The following is a 21,981-nucleotide window of genomic DNA, read 5'->3' on the forward strand; positions in this document are numbered from 1 at the left end:
ATCTATAACTACTGTCCTTTTTTGACTCCTTAGGTCACTTGACATCAAAAAGCGATGTTTACAGTTTCGGTGTGGTTCTACTTGAAATGCTGACTGGTAGAAGATCTATGGACAAAAACCGACCAAATGGTGAACACAACCTTGTTGAATGGGCGAGACCACATCTCCTGGACAAAAGAAGATTCTACAGGTTACTTGATCCGAGGCTTGAGGGTCATTTCTCGGTGAAAGGAGCTCAAAAAGTGACACAGCTTGCAGCAAAATGCCTTAGCCGTGACCCCAAAATAAGACCGAAGATGAGTGAAGTGGTGGAAATCCTAAAGCCTCTCCCACATCTCAAGGACATGGCTAGCACGTCTTACTACTTCCAGACTATGCAAGCTGAACGTTTGAAATCTGTGTCAGGGTCAGGGTCAGGTCGTGGATTCGGGTCAAGAAATGGGCAACCTGTGGTTCGGACTCTGTCTAGTCCTCATGGTCAAGCTGGTTCCTCACCTTATCGTCATCAGATTCCATCTCCTAAGCCTAAAGGTGCAACAACTTAGAGATTTTGCACTTTCCTGTGACGTAAGCAAGAACGTCTCTTCTTTAACAAATGTAAAACAACAAATCGATATTTCTTAACCCGATGATTTTAAAAGAAAGGCGATTTTTAAGGTTTATTCTGAAGAAGATCCCAACTTGTGTATGTTACCTTTGTGGCCTCATGTGTTTTCGTCTGTTGTATTATTGAACAATTGTCTTCTAGGGGTAATATTGTCGTCATCATAATGTATTATTTAGTCGTTTTCACTTTCACAATCGCTTCACCAATACGTAAAACAACCTCTTCCTCATTAGTCATTACTACAACTAGTATTATAAGATAGTAGTACATATCAAGAAGGGGTATTGGATAATTTGGATGACATTTTGCTTTGAAAGTTTGAATTTTGTTTCCTCTTTGTGAGTTTTTTGGACTTATCTACTTTGTCGCTTCACATAGATAACCGAATTATTTTAAAATACAAAAAAACATGTCATAATGACAACTTTTCTTACGTGAAAATTATTACTTAGTACTATTATTAATTTTATTGAAGCTTACATGCCACTGTAGCTGAAGCTCTACTTAATAGGCCGAGAAGACACAGGGTAGACCATTTCAATAAAATTGAGGAAGTCCTTGACAGTCTGCGCAACAGGGGTTTGGTAGAGACAGAGGATATTGTCTTCTGGAAAGGAAAAAGAGATAAATACAAAGAGATAAATACAAAGCATCCTTCTGCACAAAAGATACATGGGACTTTATTCGCATTGTCAAGCAACAAAGGATTTGGTATGCAGGTGTTTGGTTCTCTCACGCCACACCTAAGTACTCTTTTTTGGTCTGGTTAGCCATCTTGAATCGGCTTACGACTAGTGATCGAATGCAGCACTTGAACACACGGATTGATGGTACTTGTGCTCTCTGCAGTAACTCGCAGGAAACGCGAAACCATTTGTTTTTTGCTTGCTCTTACTTCAAGGAAATCTGGACAAGGCTCACCTCGGTACTCTTACGAAGTACATTTTCTACCGACTGGGACTCACTCCTATTACTCCTCACAGATGCATCTCTTGGCAAGCACACTCTGTTTCTACTAAGGTATAGTTTTCTAGCTGCGGTTCACTCCCTCTGGAGGGAGCGGAATAGAAGACGTAATGGGGAATCACCGACCCCACCCTCTCTGCTCACCAAACAACTTGATCGACAAGTCCGGGATCGCCTGCTCTCTATCCAAGGCAACGATCTTCGACTAGTCTGGCTCGCTTCAAGATGAAGACAAGCACTCACAATACTATTAGTTTTTTTTTTTTTTTAACACAAATCTTTTTTAAACTTTTTTGAATCACAGATTTCATATACAAACGCTGCACTCTGTTGTAACCAAGTATTTTTCGAATAAATTTTACATTTTATTCAAAAAAAAAGGACCGTTCCAGCTTTGAAGTTTCCCAAAAGTTCGGTAATCCCCTCCACCTCTTTCCAACAAACACAACTTCATATTCAAACAAAATATAGATATAATAGAACCATATTGTTATTTTTATTTCGAAACCATACACATAACAGCTACAATAGAACCACATTGTTAATTTTTTATTGGCACGCATATCTAATAATTGTTCAATAGTGACATTTTCTTTGACTTTTCAAATATGTTTCTCACTAGTCTCTACCTTTGCGAATGACATATAAAGTATAATTCCTAAGCAAAAAGAAGTTAAAAGAAGAGTAACCGCTAAGAAATCACAAATATTTTTCAAATTCAATAATTTTATTGTTCTCCAAGATATATACTACTTGACATTTCAATGAAAATGTCACACTACTGAATAATATAATTAATAAATAGGAAATTTCCGAGGAATGTTACATGACATCTTGACATGATCATCCTCTACCTCTTATCTATATAGATAGCTCTCCTGCGACTTTCCTCTATCCCACAAACTCTCAGAGAGAGACAAAACAGAGGCCGATACATATATATAATCTATTCATAATCTTCTTCTTCTTCTTCTTCTTCTTAGTTCTTTGTAAGATTTAATGGGGAATCTTTTCTGTTGTGTGCTTGTGAAGCAATCAGATTTGGCGGTCAAGGAGAGGTTTGGCAAATTCCAAAAAGTTCTAAATCCAGGTCTCCAGTTTGTTCCCTGGATCATCGGTGATTACGTCGCCGGTACACTAACTCTCCGTCTCCAGCAACTCGATGTTCAATGTGAAACCAAAACAAAGGTAAGTAACACCTTTTAATACACATCTATATACAAGTCTCCTTCTTCTAATTCATCTTTGATTATGTAACAGGACAATGTGTTTGTGACAGTGGTTGCATCCATACAATACAGAGTCTTGGTTGACAAGGCAAGTGATGCTTTTTACAGACTCAGCAATCCAACAACCCAAATCAAAGCCTACGTCTTTGATGGTATCTTCTTCTTTGTCCTTCTCAATACAGAGTATTATTATAAGTTGTTCACAAGGATAAAGTGATGCTTTTTGGCCAGTCAAATTAGTGAATTCTTGTTTTGTTTCCGGGGTCTCAGTGATCAGAGCATGTGTTCCAAAACTGAACTTGGACGATGTGTTCGAGCAGAAGAATGAAATCGCCAAATCAGTGGAAGAAGAGCTAGACAAAGCCATGACTGCTTATGGTTATGAGATCCTTCAAACCCTAATCATCGACATCGAGCCTGATCAACAGGTTAAACGTGCCATGAACGAAATCAACGCTGGTAAGTCCCCAAATCTTAAAACCCTAAATCAAAAGTAGATTAGTATTGTTGGTTAATTGGTTTAAAATTTCCAATTGTTACAGCGGCGAGGATGAGAGTGGCGGCGAACGAAAAAGCAGAGGCAGAGAAAATCATACAGATAAAGAGAGCAGAAGGTGAAGCCGAGTCGAAGTACCTGTCGGGACTCGGAATCGCTAGACAGAGGCAAGCGATCGTGGACGGTTTGAGAGACAGTGTTCTAGGGTTCGCAGGTAACGTGCCAGGGACGTCAGCGAAAGATGTGTTGGACATGGTGATGATGACTCAGTACTTCGACACAATGAGAGATATCGGAGCAACCTCCAAATCCTCGGCGGTGTTTATCCCTCACGGTCCAGGCGCAGTTTCTGACGTGGCAACGCAGATTCGAAATGGCTTATTACAGGCCAACAATGCCTCGTAGACTTGCTCAAGTCAAAATTGTCTTCGTCTTCTCTATTAATGTTTTATATATTGTTGTCATAAGTTTTTTTAATGTAACGGTGTGCTGATTGTGAATTGTCATGTTGCTGTACTTATCTCTTTCGTGACTACAACAAACGCTTTGTATTTTGTATCTTTCTATTTTGACCAAAAAGAACTTCCAACTTGCGAGAGTAAAAAGTCAAATTATTAATTCGTGGACTTCGCGGCTCGTCTCAATGAAAACGCGTGGGCCTGAACTGAAGCCCATCTCATTTAACTCTCTACTCTAGTTACTTAACGATAAGATACATTGCAAATAAAAACTGAAACAGAACAAATTGTAAGGGTTTCACCGCATCACCTCAAGATGATCCTTTTTCAACTTTTTATTCTTCTACAAATCCGACAAGAAAATGGGAAAGTTGAGTAGTAGCCATTCAAACCATGAGTAGCCATGTAGAGAGAAAAACAGAACGTAGAAAGAAACTAGTTTAAAAAAAGCTATAGCAACTTCTTCTTCCATCTCAGTTTTCAAGGCTTGAGTGCGAGAGCCAATCCAACTTTAGCATTCTTGTCAATGGCCTTTGTGTCGACTTCTCCAGAGATAGTGAAGAAGGACTTGGGCTTCCACTCGTGTTGAATGAGCGCACTGGCAATACCGGCACTGTTAACACGTGCTTTCACAGAGGTCAAGGGGTCAAGCGAGTGCTGTGTTCCAACGGTTATGGTGTTGTCTTTGTTAGAGAACCTGTGGCTCACTTCTGCTCCAACAGCAGTGTTGAACAGCGGGTTCACAATGTGATAGTAGGATGCATTCAATAGATCAAACTTCTCGTTCCTAAACAAACAATAAAACCCAAATGATATTAATAGAGAATCAACGAGAAACAATCCAAATATCTCACAAAAAATCAACTTACACGGTAAGGGAGGCAATCAAGTCCTCCTTGGCAAAGCTTAAACCAGCGTTGATCTTGGTGAAATTGCCAGACTTGGTGTCGAATGAAACATCAGTACCAACAGCCAAGACATTGGTGCCAATCACACCAGAGAAGTTGACAGTTGGGTTCTGAGTCAATCCCATGCTTGTGCTTATACCGGCATAGTCATGCAAGTATTGCACCTCAATCTGTTTATAAGAAGAGGAAAGGAGAAGATTTTTTTTTTAAACGTAAAGTTAAGTCTCAACCGATGAAGCTTTAAAACTATACAAAGACATAGGTTCGTTCGTGTAGTGATTAAAACAATACCTTGCCAGAATTTTGGTCAGGAGCCTTGAAGCTGAAGATAGACTTCAGTCCAGGTGCAGCCTCATCAACCGTAGCAGTGATCAGGACCTGAAACCAAATACACACAAACTTGTAAGGAGCGTAACTAAAACAACCAAACAGAAGTATGAAAAATAGGGGTAGAGAAGAAATAAATAAATATACTTACGGTAGAATCAGTGCAAACTTTCAAATCAGTAGTAACGTTCTTTTGCTTGGATTGAAAAGCAACATCTCCCAACAAAACGTCACCTTTCTTAGTTCCAGATGAGGTGATGGCCTACAAAGAAAGAACCAAGTTATGAGTAAAAAGATGGCCAACGGATAGAAGAAATCCAATCTTCGAAGAAAGTACAGAGTAAACAAATCTGAGAAACAAATGCTGATTTCAACACAACTCAGAAGTAAACACTAAAGGCTAATGAGTAAGGCAACAGTAGAAGCACACTGAAGGAGAATAAATTCAAAATAAACCGTAATCATCTATAAAGAATACAGAGCTGATAGATACTCAAAGATGAAGAAAGTAGATACTTACAACACCAGCAGGGGAGTAAGTGGTGATACTAAACTTCTGATCGCTGTTGTGGTCTCTGTACAGAAGATCTGCAAACAAGATTTACAGTATTCAAATTGACAATCCCAGAAGACCAACCAACCATGACCAAATCGAGCAAACACACAAATCGAGAGTGAACCCCCAGGGGAATAATAATAACAATAATCGAAATCCATAAACATTTGAATCTTTCTAATACGCATGCATCATCTATCATCGACAAGACCGAGAAAAATTGAAGTCTAAAAACAAAGGGAATCAAAATCCCAGAGAAACGGAACCCTGATAATTAAGATCGTCTCTGGGCACAAACAGATTCAATTCAACGAATGAAAGATAAAATACCTCTGGCTTTTTTGCCGATTTCGGTGTAGAGACCAGGACCTTTCACCATTGTTGCTTAGCTTTCTCTGTTGGGGAAGACAAAAAAAAAAAAAGAAATTGGAAGAGAGAGCTGAGGCCTGAGGGAAAGATGTGTGTGTGGGCGTCGGTCTCTCTCTGACTCTCTCTCTCTTTAAGACTTAAGAGATTGAAGAAACCCTAATTATTTTTATTTTTATACCCTAATTATCTCAGAAGCAAAAATGTTATGAGCCGTTGGATGGAGCCTCCCTGTTTCAGTTTCCTTATCCGCAGCCGTCCATATGTATATTTATTGAAAAATACTAGGGGTGAACCTCTTATATTCACCCCCTCTTAATTAACCAATCAAAATACAACAAAACGCCATATCATATATTATATTTATAAAATAAATCAAAACTAAAAAAAAAGACAAAACAATTAAAGAAAATAAATTCTGTAGTTTTTTTAATTAGAAAATTATGTCGGTTTAGGTTTATAAAAGAATGATTAGAGTGTAGATTTTACAATTAAAAACAAATATATGTCGGTTTGGGTTTATAAAAGAGTGGTTAGGGTTTAGATTTTATAATTAAACAAAATTATATGTCGGTTTGGGTTTACAAATTAGTGGTTAGGGTTTAGATTTTATAATTAAACGAAATTATATGTCGGTTTGGGTTTATAAAAAAGTGGTTAGGGTTTAGGATTTAGATTTTACAATCAAACAAATTTATATATCGGTTTGGGTTTATAAAAGAGTGGTTAGAGTTTAGATTTTACAATTGAAAAAAATTATATGTCGGTTTGGGTTTATAAAAGAGTAGTTAGGGTTTAGATTTTACAATTAAACAAAATTGTATTTCAATTTGGGTTTATAAAAGAGTGGTTAAAATTTAAATTACACAATTAAAAAAAAATTCGGTTTGGGTTTAAAGTAATTTGAATTTTGATATTATAATTAAAAACTATAATATAATATTTAGAATTAACAATTATAAAATTAATTAATATACAGATTTTGTTTCTTCAATTAATCATTTGTTTCCTTAGTTAATAGGGGGTGAATGGTAGGGGCGAACCTAAGAATTATTCATATTTATTCCCTTCTGACCAAGACAAAATTATTCTTCTTCAATATTTTACATGGGCTACCAAACGGCGTCGTTTACTTTCCTTCTTTTCTTACCACGCATAATATGAGATAAAATGGTGTATTCTTTTGAAAAGGCACAATAATTTTTATTTTACTCACATTTACTTATTTTCGATTTTTACACAATTCTTTCTATTTGTGGTGATTGTAATTTAAGTGACAATAATTTAAAAAATATATATATATATATATATAATGAAATAATAATGTTATTTTTTCATGGTTTTAACTTTTCTTTATAGTGATATCAAACCTTAAATAAATCTTTACATCTTTAAGGGCACCAAATCACAAATCAAATCTTTTTCAAAGCTTTCCAACTAAGTTAATGTAGTTACTATGATTCGAAAAACCAACTTGAAATTGAAGAATCATTAATGGTATAATTTCATAGAAATCACGATTATTGATTCATATGTGTATTCTAAGTCAACAACGACGATGCCTTTTGACAATAACTAGCATCTTCACAATCACTACCTTTTAGATGCATGAGAATTAGAAAGTGATTGTTTCTATTGCTAAAATCAGTTGGAAAGCTTGATAAACAATTTTTTCTCTCTCTCTTCGTATCCATCCAAATATAGAAGAAGAAAATAAAATTAACAAAGAAACCTGTCCACAAGTAATATATGGTGGCGTTCCATACATAACGGGGAAACTTTCTAAATATAGAAGTCAACTTTCTTTTCAAGTTTTTTTATTATTATTTAAACACCAACCTTCACGTTTCTCAAACTTCGCAATACGATTCATCTACCAAAAGAAGGCTTTAGGCCAAACACATATAACCACCTAAAGCCATGTTTAAAGCTTAGCTGCTCTCCATATATATTTCAATATATATAAAAAAGATTACCCCTTTAAGAAAAGAAAAATAATAATATAAATTGTTTTCTGTAAAAAAAGGGGTAATCATATACAATGGAGACGGCTAGGCTTGTGAAGTTAGTGTGTGTGATTTGTATTGCCAGTTTGATTCCGACCATACGAGCCAATGTTGCCGAGACCGATGAGTATTGGGTAAATAAGGCCAATGAAGCTCGTAAACATACTCTTATGGCTTATCATCCTGATCCTTATGACATCGTCGACCACTTCCACGAGCGTCATTACGAGTAAGCCCTTTTATATTGTTGCATTCGACCTGATTTGTCTAGTTCAAAATAGGTTTGGTTGTGATTATTATAAGAGAGTATACGGTTTTGGATTACTTATATCATTATTATCAAGAGTTTTTAACAACGATTAGAATGATAGCGATGTTGATGATAATTTTTTGTTGACTAATAAAAAATGAGGAATTTGAGCTTATGATAGTTTTTTGGGTTGGTGTTTATCTTCAGCAACTCGACTGATGTCGAGGGGACCGAGGAAGACACGGCGGTCGATTCCGCGGAAGATGAGGACGTCATTGAGATGACTTCTAGTCCGACAAACAGCACAAGGCGGAGCCTAAGTGGCAAGCGCAGGGGAAGAGGAAAATGGAGCAAGCTAAAGGGACCTTGCACTGCAAGCAACCCGATTGATAAATGCTGGCGTTGCCAGCCAGATTGGGCCAAGCGTCGTAAGAGGCTTGTTCGTTGCGTCCGTGGGTTTGGTTACAGGACCACAGGAGGCAAACGCGGTCGCATCTATGTTGTCACAAGCCCCAGAGACGATGATACGGTGAACCCTAGACCCGGAACACTACGTCACGCTGTGATACAAAAAGAACCGCTCTGGATCATTTTCAAGCACGATATGAGCATTAGGTTAAGCCAAGAGCTAATGATTGCTAGTCACAAGACGATCGATGCTCGTGGCGCTAACGTGCACATCGCATATGGTGCCGGTATCACGATGCAGTACGTGCACAATATCATCATTCATGGGCTTCACGTCCATCACATTGTGACAAGCAGTGGCGGTTTGATAAGAGATTCGATTGACCACTTTGGGCAAAGAGGACAGGCTGATGGAGATGGGATCTCTATCTTTGGGGCAACAAACATTTGGCTTGACCACATTTCTATGTCTAAATGCCAAGATGGCCTTATTGACGCTATTATGGGCTCCACCGCAATCACCATCTCTAACTCTCATTTCACCCACCACAACGATGTGAGCCTTCATCTTGAAAACCTAAATAATTTGATCAATTATATGATTAGCTAGTGACTACTCAAGTTAACTAAATGAACTTGTCATGTTTTTGGGTTTTGTCTGTAGGTGATGTTGCTCGGTGCACAAGACCACAACCAGGATGACAAGAAGATGCAAGTCACAGTGGCTTACAACCATTTTGGTAAAGGACTCGTACAGAGGATGCCTAGGATCCGATGGGGTTTCGTCCATGTTGTCAACAATGACTACACTCATTGGGAGCTTTACGCGATTGGAGGTAGCCAAGGTCCTACCATTCTCAGCCATGGAAACCGTTTCATCGCTCCTCCTCACAAACAACATTACAGAGAGGTACACGATATTTCTCGATATGTGCATATTACATCAAATAAAAGTTTGAGGTTTAAAACTAATAGAAACATGTGTAATATATAGGTGACAAAGAGGGATTATGCTCCAGAAGCTGAATGGAAAAACTGGAACTGGAGATCCGATAAAGACTATTTCTTGAACGGAGCATATTTCAGACAATCTGGAAATCCTCATTTCAAGTGCTCGCACTCAAGGCAACAGATGATAAAGCCTAAACATGGTGTGGCCGTTTCAAAGCTTACCAAATACGCCGGAGCATTGGATTGTCGGGTCGGAAAAGCATGCTAATATATATAACTCACTACTACCTTTTTCTCTTGTATCCTAGGCCTATCTATATATAAGAAATGAAAAACAAAAATCATGGGATAAAATTGGAAATGATTCTTAATCTATAAAAAGTCTCTGTGTGTAAAGAATATATGCGAACGGCAGGATACTTTGTAACTTTAATTTGTTTGTGTATGTTTTGGTTGTGTGCTCATTAATTTTTGCTTTTTTTTTTTTTTTTGTGTTGCAAATATGAAACACCATTGAAAAAAATCTAATTAAGGCAATCAATTTTTTTAAAAACAAAGACTTGATTTTTACACTGCATACTATATATACCGAATAATATAGTTTTGAGAGATATCTATATTATTATTGATTAGTATTGTTCAGTGACACGCAGCGCAATTTCTAATTGAATATCTCGAGCAAGGGTACTGGCATACTGCCGAAATCTTCGAAAGATCTTACCGAAACGTTAAAAGATCTTCTTTATTGCTATATAGGCTTGACATTAATTATGTTATCATGGTCATATTTAACAATATCATTAATACGGTACAACCATGAAAAAGAATGACAAATAGCACCAGTTGGTGTTATAATGATTCATGCAGCATTTACATAATAATAATAAAACAATTTCGATAAGATATTGCTGTTATTGTAGAAAGATCTCAGCATTCTTATTTTCTCTTAAATCCGCGATTTGAATTTTTATGGGTAATCATAGTGAAAAAGAAGATATACTCATCTACATAATATGTTTTTTTTTTCTTTCAATTTAAAGTGTATAAATGTAAATAATTTCCAATAGTTCTTCCAAATATGATTTTTTTTGTTTATATCAAATTTGAACAGAATCGAAATCTATATAATAATAACAATCTGAAAAATGCAACCAACAGTTGTGATTTTTCGTCGTACCTTTTCGTATATATTTTGACAGAAAATTTCAACGGTTGCATCTCTTTAAAAAGTTGTGTCTGTTAAATGTAGAGTTGTGTCTCTTACAAACAGTTGTGTTTATTCAATTGTTCACATCTATATAAAATATAAAATATAATAATAATAATCTGAAAAAATGTAACCAACAGTTGCGATTTTTCGTCGTACCTTTTCGTATATATTTTGACAGAAAATTTCAACGGTTGCATCTCTTTAAAAAGTTGTGTCTGTTAAATGTAGAGTTGTGTCTATTAAATGTAGAGTTGTGTCTCTTACAAACAGTTGTGTCTATTTAATTGTTCACATATAAATGACTTCCCAACACTTTATTCAAATTTTCTTTATTTTAAATTTTTGACAGAAAATTTCAACGGTTGCATCTCTTTAAAAAGTTGTGTCTGTTAAATGTAGAGTTGTGTCTCTTATAAACAGTTGTGTCTATTCAATTGTTCACATCTATATAAAATATAAAATATAATAATAAAAATCTGAAAAAATGCAACCAACAGTTGCGATTTTTTGTCGTACCTTTTCGTATATATTTTGACAGAAAATTTCAACGGTTGCATCTCTTTAAAAAGTTGTGTCTGTTAAATGTAGAGTTGTGTCTTTTACAAACGGTTATGTCTATTCAATTGTTCACATCTATATAAATGACTTCCTATCACTTTATTCAAATTTTATTTATTTTATATTTTTGACAGAAAATTTCAACGGTTGCATCTATTTAAAAAGTAGTGTCTGTTAAAATGTAGAGTTGTGTCTATTCAATTGTTCACATCTATATAAATGACTTCCCATCACTTTATTCAAATTTTCTTTATTTTATATTTTTGACAGAAAATTTCAACGGTTGCGTCTCTCTAAAAAGTTGTGTCTCTTACAAACGGTTGTGTCTATTCAAATATTCGCATATTTTAAAATTTATATATAAGTGACTTCTCATCATTGTATTCAAATTTTATTTATTTTATATTTTTGACAGAATTTTTTTACAGTTGCGTATCTCTAGAAAGTTGCATCTGTTGAATATAGAGTTATGTCTTTTACAAACAGTTGTGTCTATTCAAATGTTCGCATCTTTAGAAATCTATATATAAATAACTTCTCATAATTGTATTCAAATATAATAATAACAATCTGAAAAAATGCCAACAACAGTTGCGATTTTTCGTCGTACCTTTTTGTAATATATATATATATATATATATATATATATATATATATATTTGAAAGAAAAATTCAACGGTTGCATCTCTCTAAAAAGTTGCGTCTGTTAAATGTAGAGTTGTGTCTCTTACAACAGTTGTGTCTGTTCAAATGTTCACATCTTTATAAATTTATATATGAGTGACTTCTCATCATTGTATTCAAATTTTCTTTATTTTATATTTTTGTATAAAATTTTTACAGTTGTCTCTCTAAAAAGTTGCGTATGTTGAATATAGAGTTGTGCCTTTTACAAAAAGTTGTGTCTATTCAAATGTTCACATCTTTAGAAATCTGTATATTAATAACTTCTCATCATTGTATTCAAATTTTCTTTATATTTGTATTAGTTAAAAGAGAATTTGTTAGAAATGATGTCTCCTCAATGTGAGAAATTTAATGCAGTTTGATATATTTTGTTAATTGTTGTAATATTTAATTATATTCAGTCTCTAGGTATACAACCATCTATTCATCGAGGGTTATCGTTCTATTGATATGAATCAAACCGAAATTTTTGTTTTTAGCTGTTAGAAAATGTGGTTCAAGTTGGTTTTTAAGAAAATGAGAGCATATTGGCTCGTATATGTTTGTTTATTTTTTTTGGCACAAGTATATATATATATATATGACTATGAAATATCAAGGTAAAAATAAAAATAAAATATCACAGTTTGTTTTATTATATTTTCTACAGTTGAAATATTCAGTTTATTGGGAGATGGAAAACTGGTGATCAACAGAAAGATTGACGGTTGTGATGATTGTCCAATAAACTATCTTGGCGACAAAGACTTATCTACAAATTCATATAGGTAAAGAGAATTTGTATATTTAGTTCTAGTCATAATACACTCAAACTGAAATCTTAACAACAAAAGATACTGAGTATGAAATATTATAAAAGTTTGAAAAGGTTTTGGATTCTGACTGCCAAAAAAAAAAGAGGACGTGTGAGAGCAATGAACCCGGCCGTCCTTGGCCGACCATCTTCCTTAGACGCGCACATTGTGATGCTACAACATACACCTAAATATTATTGTTATAAGTTCTAACTATTATTGTTCCCCTCTAATATTCATTATATTATTTATTTAACCAGCATCTTATGCGGAGAAAAATTAGTAATAAGTACATTAAATATTGGATTAACCATATATATATATAATATATTATAATTGGCAAAATGTTTATTGACTATAGGTTGTTTTATATAAAAATATTTTTCATCTATAAAATGATAGTTGTTTGTATTACATATATATTTACAATACTGCCTTTATGAAAATAGATGTATTCTTTTATATGAATATATAAATGATTTTTGACTTAAATAAATAAAATATGTGATAATTTTCTGTTTAGTTATATTCAAATTTGAGAGGATTGATAATTTTCTTACTGATTGACTGAATATTAATAATATATTCATTTTTTATGAAGTAAAAATTGATTTTAGAAATAGAAGTATGTTTGAGTTATGCTAAAAAGGATTAAAATAATTAATAGAAATGAATTTAAACAAATCATTATGTCAATTTAAGAATGGTCCTCAATTAATATTTTTAATATTTATAATTTTTTATATGATTATTAAAGAAATTTATAGTGTCTTATATAATGTATATTTTTATCATTTAAAACAAACAAAAAAAAATAAATTAAAAAATATAATCATTTACATATCATATTTGACAAAAAGAGAATAAGTTGTAACGGTTCATAAAATATACAAAATATGACTGTAAGGTTAAGAAGAGAAGACATGACCGTATATTACATTTATTCATTTTTCAGAAATTTAAAAATATTGTACGAAAAATTACGACGAAAATACATAGATAAAATGTTAAATTGAAAGACGCGAACGGAAGGTTAAGATGAGTAAAAGTGAACTATTTAACACGACTGAAATGTTATCTTATGGCAGTTAATCGTAAAAATTTGTTTAATTTGATGTATAGCATTGATAATTATTTATTTAATCATACGTAAAGGTAAGATTATTTTTAAAAATATATATTTTAATAAAGATATAAAGAATGTTTCAAAAAATTTGTATGTTTTTGAAATTTTTATTAAATAGTTTAGAAATACCAATAGTTTAATAAATCAATTTAAGTAAAGAATTTTTGTAATAAATATTTTATTAAAATGAGTTCCCCGCGATATCGCGGGGACTCTATACCTAGTATAATATAAATATATATATGCAATGCATGGTGCCTGATAATGCTCGAAATGTGTCTCTCCCAAAATAAAATATAAATTAAGAAAAACAAATCATGACCATCTATAAATAGAGTCACTCACACTTACATATACACACAAAAAGAAAAAGAAGAAGAAAAAAAAAACTAAAACAATGGTTAGGATTTCAGTTTTATGGGTTTTGGTTATTTTGGTCACAATAGGAGTCATGGTTAGTGTCTCATTCGCTGATAACAATGAAGTGAAATCAACTGATTTGAAGAAAGTCAAAGGAGAAGAAACTGATCGTTCCATTAGTAAGGTAAATACTGATCACGATGATGAAGACAAAGATGGTGATGATCATGACGATGATGATGATCATGGCAATGACGATCATGATAATGATAACAATAACGATAACGACGGAGAAGATGGCGATGATAATGAAGATGACGGTGATAATGAAGATGATGGTGATGGTGATGGTGATGAAGATGATGACGATGAAGAAAAGAAGACGTTGGGGGTACACGAGCTAAAGAAGGGGAATCTAACGGTCAAATTTACAAACAGGGGTGCTTCTATCATGTCTCTCCTTTTCCCTAATAAACATGGTTAGTGAATCAATCATATATTATACTGTATGTCGCGTTTCATACGTATTCTTTCTTATATACATTAATATTTAGTGACATTCGAGTAATTATCTTTCAGGAATAGTTGAGGACATTGTTCTTGGATACGACAGCGTTAGTGACGACACGGTAAGGGAAAAACCTGATCTACTTTTACAGACCTTGAAAAAAATTAGCTACGGTATTAACTTAAAAAAAAATTAACTTGTAATTAAAATCAGAATGATGCGGTCTTTTGTGGAGCGACGGTGGCACGTGTAGGGAATACTAGAGAAAAGACCGTTACCAACGATGGTAACAATTAATACCGAAAACTGATTAAATTTATTTAACCTATATATGTACAACCTTGGTTACTTCATAAATCATACTACTTTCAATAATTAATTAGGTGGGAAGAAAGGGTCTGGTGATGTGATTTGGACAGTTAAGACACACAACCATAACAGCAAAAAACCTTATATTGTTTTCACGTATACAACTCCTGATCATGGCGATCATCAAGGTTCGTTTTTTCATCACTTTATTCTAGATTCTTTTAACATATATATATATGCATAAATTTCAAGATATATAAAGAAAAGACTAAAATCATCCATGTTAATCAAATAGGGAAACTTGAGGTCAGTGTGACGTATAAGCTGGTGGGAGAAAACAAATTGAAAATGGTGATGGAAGCAAAGGCTAAAGAGAAAGCAACTCCGGTGAATTTAGTTCATCGTTCTTATTGGAATCTTGGTGGTCGTCGTCACAACGATGGAGACATCTACTCTGAAGAAATTCAGATTCTAGGTTCCGGTTATGCTCACCTCGACGACAATCTCACTCCAACCGGGAAAATCTTATCGGTTAAAGGAACACCGTACGACTTCCGCCAACTCCGACCTATTGAAGCCAACATGCTAAAGACAGGGTAATTATTAAATGTTTCCAACAAACCGGACGTATATTGAACTGGTTTACGCTAAAAAGTTATACTAATAATTAATGTTGGATCATACTAAACTTTTTGTGGAATGTAGGTTTGGTATAAATTATTGTCTAGATGGCGTTGCAAATAAGATGAGAAAAGTCGTGGAGCTTGTGGACAAGAAATCAAAGATAAGAATGGAGTTATCTACGGACCAATCTGGTCTAAGGTTCTATACCGGAGGAAGGTCTACAAACAATAAAGGAAATAATGGATCGGTTCGTAAAGCTTACTCTGGTTTATGTCTGGAATCACATGCAATCAATTACAAGTATCTTCCTTTGCAAATGGTCGAACCGGGGAAAAATAATTATAAGCATACTATGCTTTTTAAGTTTTCGATTGTTCCCTAAACTTCGTCAATTTTTCTGCAAATCTTATGACCAGATTAATAATAAGAATAAAACTTTTTCTGCTAGTTTTCTTGTTTTCTAATACTGTATGTTAATTTTTAATTTTACTTTAAAATTATCAAAAGTGTTAACATAAATTATGATAGACGACGGCGATATAACATTTGAAAAACTTAAAGATTGCTCAAAATTTTATTTTTAGTATTTCCAACCAAATACAACATGGACATGCTAAATTACAAAAATATTTGTTACACAGTCAAACAATTGATACATACATACATCTATTATATGGGATATGCGTCTGCGTGTGACAAGATTTTCTCTTTTGACTATCATGATTTTTATTTTGTTAATCAAAAAGGTTAATTACTAGATATTATAAATCTGCCAATATTCTTGTTCTAAGTTTTCTTGAGAAACTTGACAATGCGTTTAATGGTAAACATGAACTCTTTCTCTTTCTCCGGAACCACTGAGTTATAGGCATTCTCCTTCCACGCTCTGTAGAAAAATGATTCTTTTTCAACGAAAATGTTTGCTTCGTTAGCGTTGTACTTTCCGTTCTTGATAGAATCTGAAATCTCATTAAGCAGCGATTCAGATTTCATCAAAGAGCTCAATTCACTTTTCATATCACCGCTTGATGTCTTCTTCAACGTTTTCAACTCTCCAAGCATTTTTTTCGCCTTCTCAATTTCCTTTAGAAGATTGGCTTTGGACTCTTCTTTCATCAGTTCACTATTTTCTTCTCCTTTTAACTTTTTCAAAGTTTCGGGTTTGACATCGCGGAGCTTCACTAGCTTCACGTCTCTCGCTGCAGCTTCACCGATGTTCCATCCCAGTGTAATGACTAGGGCCACGATTAGGCCTGACAGTTTCAAGTTTACCATTGTATTGTTGTTTCAAGTTTGAGACAAATCTTTTTTATTTTTCTTTGTTGAAAAAGGCTTTAAGTTGAGACAAACCTACCTGCCTCAAATATATTAGAGGACTGAAACTTAATTTCGGTGGTAGCCCTTTACGCGAAAATTATTATCCAAAAGTAGAGCTAGGTTAAATTTGATCGATGTTTTATTATAGGTAAACTAAAATGCTATTAATTTTTGGATTAGCTGACTTTAGAAAATATTTCGCAAATTTTGTGGATAACCAAAGAATGTTGAGCAACCGAGAGTCAAAACCATTCTTCGTTGACCATCAATACGTACATATACTATTTTTAGTCACAAGTAAATGGTATAAGATAACCCAAAAAACAAAACAAATGAACTCACATCTCTTCTCGCCTCTTTTCCTTTAACAAATTATTTGAATCTAAAAGTTCAAACTGATTTGTTAAGGGGAAGATTGAGCTTTAAACCATGGCAAAGATCTCCTTCTTGCTTTTCGCTATGGCCCTTATCGCCTTTCTCCACGCTTACGAAGCTCGCCACCTGGCAAAATTCGATGAAGCATTTGTAAAAGAAATGCATAAAGCCGAGGCGATGATCGAGGAAGAGGTAAAGGCCAAGAGAATGAACATTCAAGGTTTGACATCTGAGGTGAAAACTTTGAGCAAATCCAAAGTCGTGTTGAGTGAACTTGGAACCGCTCACAAAAAGGATATGAACTTAAAGCCTTACGAAAAGAAACTCAAAAAGATCAGCAGGGTTACAACCCTTAAGAAAGCACCAGCTGCTACAAAACAGAAGAAGCCTGTATCCATCATCCAATCGATTTTGAAGGACTTCGGATTAAACGGAGGGAAAAATTGACACACAATCAAAGAATATAATAATTAGGGTATGATTATTGTTTTAATGTGTCGAAAGGAGGTTTTAAATTCGCCCATGGAGTTTAGCTTTACAAGTGAGAGGAGCGAATAATTCTCACATATTTGGTATATTAGTTGCATCATATTGTATTGTACCTAATACAATTGAATGAAATATCAATATATACTACATTACTAATAGTGATATCATAATATTTTCCATACGATTTTTTATAATTAACAGTCTGTGGATACAGAAGTTAACATATAAAAAAACAAAACACACTAACAATAACTTAGAAAATAATGAAAAGACGATTGTTTATATGAATATATCTTCAGATAAAAACATGAAATATACAGTACAGATAAAAACGTTTTGCTATATACCTCAAAACACAGTTATGTGCTATCCAACAAAATCTTTAATCTTCTATGACTTATATTTACCCATGCCAAATTTAGAGGAATTAGAGATACACGTACACTGCCTATATTGACTAATATGATTGTTTAGTATTTCATTTCTGTTTCACTAAAAAATCCAGCTTTATCACACTATTAATCAGAAGTCTAAATTTATGTAACTAGAGATGAAAATAAAATAAAATAAACTAATAGTAGTTAATATTTGTGAAACAAAAAAAAGATATATAATAAAAGTAAAAGTAGTATTCTACTTTGTAATAGGACCCATAAAGAAAAAAAGAGCTCCAATATTTATGAAGAAATTTATATCAGCTACAAAGTGCTTATAGGCAAACTTCTGAGGCAGCTGCAAAGGACTTATCTCATATATGATTGATTGATCAGTTGGTTCATCGCATAGCCGTTATACCAAACAATATCTAAACAAAGAAGTCAAGAATCTTATTTTTTGACTTCCCATAATTGAAGGTTTAAGGTTTTGGATAAGATGACAAACAAAAATTTCGTTATGCGAATATTGAGGGTGACCAAAGAAAATTAAGTAATGAAGTCAAAACCATTCCTTAACCATCAAAATATGGATACATTTACATACTATTTTTACGCAGAGACAAAACTATAAATGATTTACGAAACAGACACACGAACTCACTCCTCTCATATCATAAAATATTTTCCTTTTAACAAACTATAATTTGATCTATTTCAAATTAAGTTAAGGGAAAATCAATCTTTAATCATGGCAAAGACCTCCTTTGTGCTTCTCGTTGTCGCCCTTATTGCTTTTCAACATGTCTCTGAGGCTCGTGGTCCGATAAATGTTAACGAAGAAGTGGTTGAAAACGACTTGCACCAAGCCAAAGACTTGCTCGAAGAGGACTTGAAAGAAAAAGAAACGAACATCAAGAACTTGGAAAGCGAGGTGACTTTGTTGACTGATTCGGAGAAGACGCTCATTCAGCTCGAAGATGCTTACAAAAGTGGTAAGAGTATTGAGCATTTCGGGAAAGAACTCAAGAAATTCAACAGGAAGATCAAGCAAGCGCCTGAGGAAGTGAGATACGTTTCCATAATCCAATCCATTTTGAAGGATTTGGGATTAAACAAATCGAAAAACTAAAACAAGAATTTTAATTAGGGGTTTGATGAAACGTTTAACTTTGATGCGTTCAAAGGAGGTTTTAAATTCGCCCAAGTTTGGCTTTACAAGTGAGAGGAGCAAATAACCTGCCCATAGTATATATATTTATATATTTAATTGCATCAATTGAATAATTAATCAATTGTACTACAATTAAATGGAAAGTATTACTACTACTAATGCTGTTAAGGTATTTTTGTAAGTTTTTTTTTTTTTTTTTTTTTTTTTTTTTTTTTTTTTTTTTTTTTTTTTTTTTTTTTTTTTTTTTTTTTTTTTTTTTTTTTTTTTTTTTTTTNTCTTTGTTTACCACACTTTCGAATTTCTTTAAAACATTATTATTCAGCATATGTAGCCAGTCCAACAAACTGACACAAAATAAACATACGCACAACTAAATATTAATTTCTGAAATTACAAATACATATTTTTTTTTTTAAAACAATCAAGATTCGTCTCAAAGAGAAAGAACCCAAAAGAAGAGTGAACTCTTTCAACACTGTCTCCACTTTTGTTTTCTTCTTTTTGGTCTGTTCTTCTTTGTGTTTTGGGAACGTGTGCTTTTAATACTCTTCCTCTTTCCTATCCTTCAACGTAAAATTATTTGAAGAAAGTAACGTAGGATAGTGACCATGACACATATTGTTGACAAAAGTAATAATATATGATGTAGGATAGCTCATAGCTCTGGGTGATTAGATATTAGCTCATACAGCAGCAACAACAACAACAAAACTACCATCGAATAGATTTGACTCAAAACATTTTAAACCAACAAAGATATTATGTATATAGTCTAACTGGTAGATGACGAAGGGATTTTACGCTGGTTTGAAAACGTGAACATTTGGTATATACGTCGGCGCATGGGTTTTTTCTTTTAAATGGCTCCATTATAGTCCATGAAAATTCAAATTGCAACTTGCGAAGATAAACTAATAAACTATATATTTTAAAAACTCTTTGCAATATAATATAAGCTATAGATCATGTTACGTCAATGACAGAGCTGGAATCCCACTCGAAGTCACATGCATATGAATCTTTCTCACTTTTATATCCTTATTTTTCTTTATCAATCTGTACCAAACCTATATCAAATAAAATTAGATATATATAAGTTGAGGAAACCATGATTTTTAATCTCAGTCAATTTGTTAGAGCCTTGAAAATTATAGAGAGTGGGTTATTCTTCTTTTTTTTTTGTGAACCACTACATATATTTTGTAAACGGTGAATCCCAAATCAAAAAAATGTTATGGGACGAATGCATTAGAAATTTATGACTTACCCTGTTACACATATATATAATTTGCTCAAATAATAAAGATTTATTTTATTGATTTAATTAATGCAACAACAAATTTTCGCACTATACACCAATGCTCTTCAAACCCCAAAGAAACAAAATGAACAATTTAAATTTAATAGAGAGAAGCAATAATTCCAAAGAGTCAAATTCAAAAAGATGAATTGTTTCTTCTTCTGATGAAGATGATCGTGTGATTCGTGACCATGATGATTACGATAATGTCATGATGGTGATGATTTTTTTTGAAGAGCTATCGGATCATGAATCAGTTGAACTGGTGGGGATGGTTGTGGTTTGGGTCAGACCATGCCCAATAACCAGCCGACGTCGTTTCATCAATGCCATTAAACATGTTACAAAGGCTCTCTTCTTGAACCATCTCATGGTTCTGGTGATGATCATCATTATCACGATGTGCAGATGATCGGATGGATGAAGGGAAAAGGTCTTTGATCGTGTTCACATGTGTTGTAGTGATCTCTCTAGGCATCTCCAGATTTATGTCTGAACTATTCTCTGTGCTTCCATTGTTGCTCCAAGAGGCTTCTGCTTCTCTCTTTATGATGTTTGCTTCATTACATTCTTTGTTCTTTAAAGCCATCACCTAACCATCACACAATTGATCAAGTGTTATGTTTCAGAAATTCAAAAGTAGATGGAATACATGGTCTCCTATGCATAATGCATTATATTTGTTATAATTTCAATTCTACATACAAATAGTATCACTTAGATCAACTATATATTTCGATATAAATTTTTGAAATGGCAAAAAAACAAAAATTACTAAAATATACTTTAAATTATCATAAGACTGTAGAACTTATAAAATTCACTTACTTAATTTTTTTTTGTAATTATAAAATCATTTAAAATACACAAAATGATATAATACGATCAACTATAAAGTATTCTACTTAATTCTGGTTAGTGCTTCCTACACATGCCATTACTTGATAGTCATATGGGAATGTATTAAATAAATGTATATATTGATCAAGAATCCTTTATTTAATAAACAAAACACCTACTGTCTTTTGACAAACATCTTATGGTGTTGGATCATGTGCCTAGCAATAATTTATTGCATATCGTATTAAATGAATCTAATCCTATACATAATAATAATATACATATAAACCCGATAAATTGTACCAATCCAATACATAAGTACTGTTTCAAGAATTGTAGTACTAAATTTCATTTTACGTTGCTTAATACTCTTGTAAAACCAAAAAAAAAAAAAAAAAAAAAAAAAAA

The 21,981-nt window shown here is 33.3% G+C and overlaps 9 protein-coding genes across 9 annotated transcripts in view; 6 read left to right on the top strand and 3 right to left on the bottom strand.

Moving 5' to 3' along the window:
* LOC109130760 (receptor-like serine/threonine-protein kinase At3g01300) lies at positions 12-794 on the top strand (the record flags this gene model as incomplete). The annotated part of the gene is made up of 1 exon (XM_019240766.1): positions 12-794. A coding segment is annotated over one exon (534 nt), but the record flags the coding sequence as incomplete, so codon positions are not given.
* On the top strand, positions 2,468-3,889 carry LOC104763829 (hypersensitive-induced response protein 3-like). Its single transcript, XM_010487214.2, has 4 exons — positions 2,468-2,761; positions 2,834-2,954; positions 3,073-3,261; positions 3,345-3,889. The coding sequence occupies exons 1-4, from the start codon at positions 2,573-2,575 to the stop codon at positions 3,701-3,703; spliced, it is 858 nt and encodes a 285-aa protein (XP_010485516.1). The 5' UTR covers positions 2,468-2,572; the 3' UTR covers positions 3,704-3,889.
* Positions 4,023-6,054, bottom strand: LOC104744231 (mitochondrial outer membrane protein porin 1). Its single transcript, XM_010487215.2, has 6 exons — positions 5,878-6,054; positions 5,512-5,579; positions 5,143-5,253; positions 4,956-5,042; positions 4,626-4,834; positions 4,023-4,543 (listed from the first exon to the last, which is right to left on the bottom strand). The coding sequence occupies exons 1-6, from the start codon at positions 5,924-5,926 to the stop codon at positions 4,237-4,239; spliced, it is 831 nt and encodes a 276-aa protein (XP_010485517.1). The 5' UTR covers positions 5,927-6,054; the 3' UTR covers positions 4,023-4,236.
* On the top strand, positions 7,782-9,961 carry LOC104763832 (probable pectate lyase 7). The gene is made up of 4 exons (XM_010487216.1): positions 7,782-8,148; positions 8,377-9,133; positions 9,242-9,487; positions 9,572-9,961. The coding sequence occupies exons 1-4, from the start codon at positions 7,955-7,957 to the stop codon at positions 9,794-9,796; spliced, it is 1,422 nt and encodes a 473-aa protein (XP_010485518.1). The 5' UTR covers positions 7,782-7,954; the 3' UTR covers positions 9,797-9,961.
* On the top strand, positions 14,281-16,116 carry LOC104763833 (aldose 1-epimerase-like). The gene is made up of 6 exons (XM_010487217.2): positions 14,281-14,742; positions 14,843-14,892; positions 14,985-15,057; positions 15,155-15,268; positions 15,376-15,676; positions 15,786-16,116. Exons 1-6 carry the CDS (start codon positions 14,301-14,303, stop codon positions 16,084-16,086), a joined length of 1,281 nt encoding a protein of 426 aa, XP_010485519.1. The 5' UTR covers positions 14,281-14,300; the 3' UTR covers positions 16,087-16,116.
* Positions 16,354-17,048, bottom strand: LOC104763834. Its single transcript, XM_010487218.1, has one exon. It carries the CDS (start codon positions 16,977-16,979, stop codon positions 16,491-16,493), a length of 489 nt encoding a protein of 162 aa, XP_010485520.1. The 5' UTR covers positions 16,980-17,048; the 3' UTR covers positions 16,354-16,490.
* LOC104763835 lies at positions 17,370-18,041 on the top strand. Its single transcript, XM_010487220.2, has one exon. It carries the CDS (start codon positions 17,451-17,453, stop codon positions 17,841-17,843), a length of 393 nt encoding a protein of 130 aa, XP_010485522.1. The 5' UTR covers positions 17,370-17,450; the 3' UTR covers positions 17,844-18,041.
* On the top strand, positions 18,939-19,598 carry LOC104763836. Its single transcript, XM_010487221.2, has one exon. The coding sequence runs from the start codon at positions 19,011-19,013 to the stop codon at positions 19,389-19,391; it is 381 nt and encodes a 126-aa protein (XP_010485523.1). The 5' UTR covers positions 18,939-19,010; the 3' UTR covers positions 19,392-19,598.
* Positions 20,748-21,981, bottom strand: part of LOC104763837 (homeobox-leucine zipper protein ATHB-20-like) — a 2,626-nt gene continuing 1,392 nt past the window's right edge. Inside the window, exon 3 of the mRNA XM_010487222.2 lies at positions 20,748-21,325. Coding sequence (XP_010485524.1) covers positions 20,987-21,325 — 339 coding nt within the window. The 3' untranslated portion in view covers positions 20,748-20,986. The remainder of the gene's footprint in view (positions 21,326-21,981) is intronic.

This window comes from Camelina sativa, chromosome 19 (genome assembly GCF_000633955.1).
Source record: "Camelina sativa cultivar DH55 chromosome 19, Cs, whole genome shotgun sequence".
Classification (NCBI taxonomy): domain Eukaryota; kingdom Viridiplantae; phylum Streptophyta; class Magnoliopsida; order Brassicales; family Brassicaceae; genus Camelina; species Camelina sativa.